The following is a 9,674-nucleotide window of genomic DNA, read 5'->3' as shown; positions in this document are numbered from 1 at the left end:
TTTTCCCATGATGTTTTTTTTCAACCCAAACTATATATATCATATGTATTTATGCATATGTAACTATGTGTATGTATATATACACACATATACACTTAAAAGAAAATTTAACCTCCATCTTCGTAACCCAAGCCATATGTAATATCAGATTTTGTTACTGGTTAAACCCTCAGTTTTTATTTTCATCTACATGCAATAAATATTGCAAGATTTCTCTTTATTGATAATAATCAGCTCATTATCTTTTAGAAATGGGTGTCAAACATAACTGTGTTAATTAATCCTTTTTATTGTATTAATCAACCTTAATGAACTTTTAAAATACTTCATAAGTTATCTATAGTGCCCAAAAGAATGTTAGAAATATTTCAGCATCAAAGATTTGGAGAATTTCCTTATAATTTTGGAAAATTACTTTTTCACGTATTTCTTATTGTGTCATCATTGACATAATATTATATTCGTTTCAGGTATACGGTGTAATGATTTGATATCTGTACGTGTTGCAAAATGATCAGCACAATAAGTCCGGTTAACAGCCCTCACCATACAGTAACAAAATTTTTTTTTCTTGTGATGAGAACTTTCAAGATCTACTCTCCTAGTTACTTTCAAAGACGCAATTCAGTATTATGAACTATTGTTACCATGCTGCACGTTACATCCCCACGACTTATTCATTTTATAACTGGAAGTTGTACTTTTTTTGACCCCCCCCCCCAACCCCTGCCTCAGACAACCACCGATATGTTCTCTGTATTCATGAGCTCAATGTTTCGGTTTAGTGGTTGGTTGGTTGGTTTTAGATTCCACATATAAGTGAGTTCATTCAGTATTTACCTTTTTCTGTCTGACGTAATTCCCTTAGCATAGTGCCCTCAAGGTCCATCCATGCTGTTGCAAATGGTAAGACTTCATACTTTTATACGGCTGGGTAATGTTCCATCGTATATATGTGTGTCTACACCAGATCTTTACCCATTCATCCAGCTACGAACATTTAGGTTCTATCTATGCCTTAGCTATTGTAATAATGCTGCAACACGCATGGCAGGACACATACCTTTTCGTATTAGTGTTTTTGTTGTCTTCGAGTAGATATCTAGAAGTGGGTTTGCTGGATCACGAGGGTTGCTCTATTTTTAATTTTCTGAGCAACCGCCATACTGTTTTCCACAGTGGCTGCACCAATTTACATTCCCACCAACAGTGCACGAGGGTTGCCTTTTCTCCACCCCCTCACCAACACTTGTTATTTCTTTTTTTTTTAAAGATTTTATTTTATTTATTTGACAGAGAGAGAGAGAGACAGCCAGTGAGAGAGGGAACACAAGCAGGGCTAGTGGGAGAGGAAGAAGCAGGCTCCCAGCGGAGCAGGGAGCCTGACGTGGGGCTCGATCCCAGGACTCCGGGATCACGCCCCGAGCCGAAGGCAGACGCTTAACAACTGAGCTACCCAGGCGCCCCGACACTTGTTATTTCTTGCCCACCCTGCTCTTATAACAGTGTGAAGTATTTAATAAATGCGGAGAAGGATATCCTTTTTTTTTTTTTCTAAATTTAGGATCTTACAACATTGGGAAGGCAAAATCAGAAGAGCTAGCAGAGAAGATTTTGGCCACTAGATTAAGATGGGGTCATAGGAGCCTGAGAAATAGTTCTTGGTTACCTACTGAATCACAGTGACAATGAAATAAAATATTTTGATATAAACACAGAAGAAGGTAACGTGATTACAGGGATATTTAGCTCTTTCACAAGAGAGGTGACTTAGATTTTTTTTTTTTACTTGAAAACATGATCAAGCCAAAATAAGTAGAGAGATCTATTCTGTTGACATGTGGAATCATTTATCCATTGCTCTATGACCAATTTATCATTTTAATAGAGAGAGAGCTGAATTCTAGTTTTGCATTAATATAACATGTGGCAGTAAAAGTTTCACAATTTTAGAAAAGAATTTATTTTTAAACCCATCAAAACGGAGCCAAATTTGGCAGCTGGCAAAATGTTAACATGTTTTGCAACTTATTTTCAGACTTAGGTCTTATAAATCAAAGCAACCAAAATTCCCTTTCAGCAAACCCTCTACAACTGTCTGTATCCAATTCAGGTTTGCATTTTCATCCCTTTTCATGCTCTGGAACAATCAGACCCTTAAGACAAAACCACTTCCTTATTCTTTGGAAAGTCAAAATATATCCCATTTTCCTTGCAGACACAGCTGGATCTCTCTGTTCCTGTCGGTCCTAGTACAGTCTCGAACATCCATGATTGTAACTTTTTTTTTTTTTAAGATTTTATTTATTTATTTGACAGAGATAGAGACAGCCAGCGAGAGAGGGAACACAAGCAGGGGGAGTGGGAGAGGAGGAAGCAGGCTCATAGTGGAGGAGCCTGATGCGGGGCTCAATCCCATAACGCCGGGATCACGCCCTGAGCCGAAGGCAGACGCTTAACCGCTGTGCCACCCAGGCGCCCCCGTGATTGTAACTTTTCACCAAAGTAACTAACCTCTATTTCACAGAAAGATCTGGGATACAAATCACTGAGCACTGGCTGTGTTATTCAAGCATTTCAGTAGACTTAGCAAAGCTCGCACACATAACACATTTTACTGCCCACATATGCCTCGCACAAGTTTTTTAAAAAATTGTCATAAAAGGGGCGCCTGGGTGGCTCAGGGGGTGAAGCGTCTGCCTTTGGCTCCAGTCATGAACCCAGGAGCCCCGACGGCTCCCTGCTCATCAGGGAGTCTGTTTCTCCCTCTCCCTCTCCCCCTCCCCCCTGCTCGTGCGTGCTCCCTCGAGTTCTGTCTCAAATAAATAAATCAATCAATCTTTTACAAAGCTGTCATAAAATACACATAACGCACAGTTTGCCGCGTTAAGCATTCTTCCGTGTGCAGTTCAGTGGTAGGTACATTTCACAATGTTGTGCAACCATCACCGCCGCCCATTTCCAGATCTTCACCTTCCCCCACTGAAACTCTGTCCCAGTTGAACACTAACTCCCATTCTCCCCATCCCCCAGAAACCTCCATTCTCCTTTCTGGTCTCTATGAATTTGACCACTCCAGGTCTCTCGTTCAAGTGGGAAAGTATATATTAACTTTCATTCATGCTCTAGCAGGGGTCAGAATTTCCTTTTTTTTAAGGCCGAACAATATTCCACTGTATGCATAGACCACATTTTGTCTTTCCGTTCATCCTTCGGTGGACATTTGAGTTGCTTCCATCCTTTGGCTACTGTGAATAGCGCCGCTGTGAACTTGGACGTACAAATATCTACTTGAGTCTTGAGTCTCTGCTTTGCCTTGCACGACTACTTAAAGTGGCAAGAATGGAGGTGCCTGGGTGGCTCAGATGCTTAACCTTTGGACTCTTGGTTTTAGCTCTGGTCATGATCTCAGGGTCATGAGATCAAGCCCTGGGTCAGACTCAGTGCTCAGTGGGGAGTGAGCTTGGGATTCTTTCTCTCTTTCTCCCTCTGTTCCTCTCCCCACTCCACCTGCTCGCTCACTCTCTCAAATAAATAAATAAATCTTAAAAAAAAAAAGTGGCAAGGATGAATTCAGTCATTAACATGACCGAAAGTTATAGCTGCTGTCTTACATGTAAAAATAAGAAGTAAAAGGATATAAACTTGAAATTATGCCTAGCAATCAATGTTTCAGTTTTTCTCAGAAATTGTCCACGTAGCCAAAATTTATTTATTAATTGATATTAATTCACATTTTAAAAGTTACCTACGGATCTTGGAACTGTGTAATGCATCAATTTAGTTGAGCACAAATTTACATTTTTCTTACCTTAAACATTAAGTAAGGAAAATGTTGGCTTATTTGATCAGTAAGACAAAACCAGAAGTGTAAGAAACGCAGATTAGCTGGTTTCTTCACATAAAACAAATCCGGATCTTATAAAAAGCAGAATGTTTAATTTTATTACAGTTAATTAACTATAAATAGTTAATATAAAGCAAAGAAAACACTGATAGCCATTATTTGCATTTTATAAGCAAAATTACTAAACCAATCTAATTTTTTTTTTTTAATTTATTCGACAGAGATAGAGACAGCCAGCGAGAGAGGGAACACAAGCAGGGGGAGTGGGAGAGGAAGAAGCAGGCTCATAGCGGAAGAGCCTCATGTGGGGCTCGATCCCATAACGCCGGGATCACGCCCTGAGCCTAAGGCAGACGCTTAACCGCTGTGCCACCCAGGCGCCCCTGATGCCAATCTAATTTATCCAAAGATTTACGAGAATTAGTTAAGCGGGCTCCTTCAAAGTTTTCCGGGCTAGCAATTTCTCAGAGGAGGGATTGTTTCTTTTAAAGTCTAGCACGTTTGGAGCAGAAGTCCAGGTTCTTTATTGTATGTGATTTGGGGGAACAGTAGGTTTATATAAGCACTTCCTTGTCTCTACAAACCGATCTACACAGACCCCCTGTGAGCGACTCAGTATCTAAGTCATTAATACCCTCCAGGTGTAGAAAAATATTTCATACTCACGGGAGAGTTAAAGGCCTTTCTGAGTTACAGACACGTAGACACGCAGATACCCAGACCCAGTGGCTTCATATCCACAACTCAGGAAACACGCACACACAAAACTCACCAGTCCAGAGCGCCAAGAGTTGTTCTCCTTCCTAGTGGGTACAAAATGCTTTCGCCAGTTTGGACCACACATAGAAACACCACCGCTGCCAACGAGGATCAGCAAATCAGATTTTCTGTTGCCTCTCAACCAAGAGGCACGAGGTCTCCATCACGCATCCCACGGAGGTCACCAACGGCCAGTTCATAACACTGAATTTCCCATCAGTGCTGCCACCAAAAATGAAAACACAGGATCAGCAAGAAAAAAAAAAAGACAAACAACAACAACCAAAGAAATAGCAAACCTGAAGTTCTGTCACACATGGGATTCTCTCCAAAAGCCAAGGAAGTGCTGGGTTTTTCTAGAGCCCACGAGGGGCCCTTCTCCAGCACCCATGTTACTCGGTTCTGATGGCTGAGTTTACTGGGGCATCTGCAGGAAACCTCCAAAACTCTTTTTTTTTTTTTAAGAAAGATTTTATTCATTTGTTTGACAGAAAGAGAGAGCAGGAGCAGGGGAGCGATCAGAGGGAGAGGGAGAAGCAGATTCCCTGCTGAGCAGGGAGCCCGATGCAGGGCTTGATTCCAGAACCCCAGGATCATGACCTGAGCTGAAGGCAGACACTTAGCTGACTGAGCCACCCAGGCGCCCCTCCAAAACTCTTAAAAGTATAATTTTCAAAAAGATAAAATCATGACCCATGGGCAAAAATAAAATAAATCCCTCTCAAAGAGTTTATTTAGCTCCTTAATTAATGAGAGATGCCATGAATGGTTGAAAGAGCATTTTTAAAAACTGGGTAACAAAGAAGTGTTAGAACGGGACCGCTCAGCTGGATTTTTCGAAGCTGGCTAATGTACAACAGACCATGAATCTTTGAGGTCATCTGTCCCAGCAGACAAAAATTACGTACATCTCTCCCGGACAAAATCGACAAGTTAATAAGTGACTCCATTTAGTCTGGGACCTCCAGTCTGTCCCAGGGGATGAAATGAAGGACACTCCTATGGTCCAGAAGATGCCTGGGCGGCTTGTGCCCCTTGTGGAATGCCGAAAGAGCGTGCTGTCCACCTTTTGGACTTACTTTCAAATTTCAGATAATTTTTTTTGGATACCGATAAACACATTCTGGGGAGGATTAGCTCCTGTCCTTTATTAGGATCCTAAAGGGATGAGACTCAGAACAGATAAGTTCTGGTGCTGGATGGAGGAAGGGGAGAGGTGTGGAGGGAGCTCAGGGCCCTGCTGAGGGGGCCATCTTGGGTGGGGTCCCGGAGCCTCCAGGATAGGCGCTGGGTCAGCTTGGGGCTGGGATTCCAAAATTGGGAAGAGGGGAGGTAGGGGTGTCTGAGGATAAACACCTCTCTTTTTTGGAGAGCGGCCCAGAGTCTTTTCCAGGGGGAACAGTGCCAACTCACCTCTTCCTTGCAGGCGGCCAAGTTCAGCTTCCTGGGCGGTGAGGAAGAGCTGGAGCTGATCTTCGACTGGCTCGATGTGGAGCAGAAGGGACGCCTCTCCCTGGAAGAATTCAGCTCTGGGCTCAGTATGTCTGTCCTGGGAGGGCCTCTGGGGACCTGCTGCCCAGCCAGGCATCCCGTGCAGCGTGCCTGGTACGGGGACGCTCGGCTGACAGGAAGGGCAACAGGGGACCTCCACAACACCCCTGAGAGCGTTCAGGGCATGGGTGATGATGCAGATTGCTCTGGAGATAAGGATACTAAGCCTGCTTGGGCAGGCAGTTGGTTTAAGACAGGGCTGGGCCTTAAGACTCTAGCCCAGGAGACCCGCTCACAACCTTTCCACTAACAAGAGCAGTTCATTGGCTGGGTGGTGGGAGGGGGGTGGGGTGCTCCTCTTAGCATCCCCCTCGTCCAGGGAGGCCTGTAGGCTTACTTTCTGATGCCTCACTTGTCTTCTCCCCAACAAAAGGCTCCCTTGAGCAAGATGTTAAGCAAGCCCCGGTCTTGAGACCACAGGCCTCGTTTCTGCCTGAGAAAGGTCACGTTCTGGCTTTGGTGGAGGGAATTCCAGGCCCCAGGGAGCAGCAGAAGGTGACATTTAGTGGTTAGGGGCTTCCCAGGCCCTTTGCCCCACTTTGGGCAGGGCTACTCCAACGCCTGGTTCTCAAGACAGGCCCAAAAGGACCTAAAGGACCAAGGTCAGCAGGGCACAATAGTCTCACTGATCTTCTCAATGCGGCTAGACTTGCCCGCCCAGGGCATGGAAGGTGTGAGGTCCTTGCCGAGACCTTGAAAAGCACAGCTCAGCCTTAAATGTCTGCAAAGCAGTCCAGAGTTCTCAGGTCTGCCGAGACTCCAAAAGCTTGGGGGACAACGGAGAGGGAGGCCAGGAATCCGCATTTAGAGCTCCTAAAATGGGCAGAATGTCTACCTTGAGTAGATTCCCAAGGACGATGTGATGAATGTATGAACGTGGCCCTGTACACATGTGACCAACACAGATACAATCATTTCCCCAAGGGCCGGAGCAGGGCTAGTGCGAGATCAGGGGGCTGAGCCCAACCGCACTCTGCTGCCTCTTGTCCCCTCTGTCCCGCAGAGAACGTCTTTGGCTCCAGCCTGAGCACCCACAGGCTCCACAGAAAGAGGCCACTGTCCTCCAAGAGGGACTCAGCAGCCACCAGCTTCCCCGTGCCGGAGGAGGCTGACCCTGAGGAGAAGGAGGCGTTCTTTGCCTTCGTCCAGCAGCTGGGGGCAGGCCACTCACTCCCCGAGTAAGGCCAGCGCTGCGTGTGGAGGGGTGTGGGGGTGGGGGGCAGGCCCTGCCGGGCAGCGGGACAGAGAACTCGCCTGGACACGGTGCCAAGGTGGGAGGCCGCTGAGTAGAGCCGAGCGCAGTTCCCGGTTTGGCCACGTGTTAGCTGTGTGACCGTGGGCAGGCCGCCTAAACTTTGACATCTGTCTTCCAGCTGCAGTGTAATTGTAGGGACAGTTATGGGAGTAAATGGAGCCGGGTGGAGAGTGTCTGCTCTCAAGGAGTCCCTCCCACCCCCACCCGCTCTCTCCGTCCTGCCCTATATGATTGCTCCCCAGGATTAGCGGGCTGGGGTATCCGCCTCCCAAGGGTACTCACATTCTTAAAAACACGACTGCCTGAGGGCGCCTTTCTTAACCAAAAAAGGGTCCCCTAATGGGGGATTCAGGTATTGCGATGCCCTGGGTTGGGCAGGTTTGGAGGCAGGGAGGGCATTTCCTCCAACTGTCTCAGGCTCTGGGCTCATGGGGTTCACTCAGGCCCAGAGAAGGGGGACCCCCGCCTATAACTCACCCTTGCCTGTGTACCTTCAGGCTCTGTGAGGACAGGCTCTCAGGGAGCGGGGCCAGGTGTTGTAGGGCACGCCGGGTGGGACTTAGGGTACAGGCTGGCGGGGCGGGTGTGGTGGGGAGCGTTAGCCACTTGGCAGCTTGATCTGGGCTCAGCCCTCTGGCATCTGTCTTCATGACTTAGTTAAATCCATGTGAAAGCAGCCAGCCATGTGCCAGGCTCCAAGCTGGGGCTGTCACTGAGCTTGTCTCATTTTCCAGCAACCTTACCTCACCGGGCAGGTATCAGCCTCCTCATTGTACAAAGAAGCCCAGAGAGGGCATGGGAGTTGCCAAAGGTCACACAGCTACAGAGTGGGAGAAGAGAGAAGGCAGATGGCAGCCCTGGGTTGTTAGGCTCCCAATTCCTCCAGCAACCCCCCAGCCCCGGCCACAATTCATCACCAAAGCATGGAGAGACAACGTGCTGTGGGGGTTCAAGAAGGGAGAGGGCATATCTGGGAAGGGTTCCTGGAGGAGGCAGCAACTGGAGTTGTACCTTGTGGGGTCTAAAGAGATTTTTGTGGCCCAGGTGCCCAAGTCTCTTGGAGTGTTGCCATTACAATGGAGAAGCGGGCCCCCTGCTTCGGGGTCCCACCTCCTAGCTCATCTCTGGCTGTCCCCCTTCCCCAGGCAGGAGGAGATCTGGCAGCTGTGGGTGAAGCTGCGGCGAGAGGAGCCCCAGCTGGCGGGCAGCCTGGAGGGCTTTCTGGCCACAATGAGCAGCCGTCTGCAGGAGGTGCGGGCCGACCGGGAGGTTCTGGAGCTGACCCTGAGGAAGTGAGTGGGGCCGGGGAGTGGGGGCAGTCACCTGGTGTCTGGCATGGAGTAGCGCTCCTTACATTTTAGCTGGAGGTGAATGGAATTCCCTCAGCTCCAGAAGCCTGGAGGCCAGGGGGCCATGGCAGGCCTAGCGGCTGGTGGGCGGAGCTGAGCTGGAGGAAGGGATGGCTCAGGGGACCTGTTGAGGAGGACAGAGACGGGCCTTGAGTGGGAGTGGGAAGGGCAGGTTGCCGCACTGCAGGGCCACTGTGGCTCCCACCTCCGGGGACATTGCTCTTGTAGATTACAGAGCATGTGGCGGCCCCAGGGTGGGCGTGGACAGAGCCCTGCCAGGGGGTCTGGGTTTGGGGCTGGGGATGGTGACAGCAGGAAGTGGGGACAGAGTGATGGGGCAATTGGGACCATGCGATGGGGCCAGGGGAACCAACATCTTGGTGATGGTGACAGGAGTGGGCATGACGGGATCAGGGTGACTAATGTCAAGGCGTACGGGTTGGGGGCTGTTATTGGGATGAATGCTCTCAGGGTGACAGGGGTCAGTGACCACTGGCAGAGTGAGGGGAGCAGCGGGATGGATTCCAGACCCAGGCCCAGACCACCCCCGCCAGCAGCAGGGTCCCCGGGTGCTCAGCGGCTGCCCGGCCCAGCGCCCCCTGCCACCCCTTCCAGGAGGGACTCTGAGCACCACCAAGAGGTCCAGCAGCTCTATGACGAGATGGAGCAGCAGATCCGCCGCGAGAAGCAGCAGCTGCAGGCCGAGGTGGCCCCCCCAGCACCCCGCCCCGACCCCAGCCCTGGACGCCTCTGCCGGCTGAGTAGTGGGGCTGGGCCCTGGCCAGTGCGGGGCAGCAGGGGGCCGGCGGGAGGAGGTCCTCTCACCCCCTTAGCAGCTGGCATTCCGCAGAGAGAGGCGGTGGGGCGGGCTGCGCCTCAGAACCCACCCCCTCCCACCCCCTCACCCCCCCCC

The 9,674-nt window shown here is 49.1% G+C and overlaps 1 protein-coding gene across 5 annotated transcripts in view; it reads left to right on the top strand.

Moving 5' to 3' along the window:
* Positions 1–9,674, top strand: part of RAB44 (RAB44, member RAS oncogene family) — a 34,049-nt gene that overhangs the window by 10,244 nt on the left and 14,131 nt on the right. For all 5 annotated transcript variants that reach the window (XM_040644678.1, XM_040644677.1, XM_040644676.1 and 2 more), the window contains exons 3-6: positions 6,033–6,144; positions 7,161–7,335; positions 8,558–8,704; positions 9,377–9,467. In XM_040644678.1, the coding sequence (XP_040500612.1) occupies positions 6,033–6,144; positions 7,161–7,335; positions 8,558–8,704; positions 9,377–9,467 (525 nt within the window). The remainder of the gene's footprint in view (positions 1–6,032; positions 6,145–7,160; positions 7,336–8,557; positions 8,705–9,376; positions 9,468–9,674) is intronic.

The sequence above is a fragment of the Ursus maritimus genome, unplaced genomic scaffold, assembly GCF_017311325.1.
Source record: "Ursus maritimus isolate PB19 unplaced genomic scaffold, ASM1731132v1 scaffold_30, whole genome shotgun sequence".
NCBI classification, from domain to species: Eukaryota; Metazoa; Chordata; class Mammalia; order Carnivora; family Ursidae; genus Ursus; species Ursus maritimus.
Note: the sequence above shows the minus strand (reverse complement) of the source record. Positions and strands in the feature narration are given on the sequence as shown.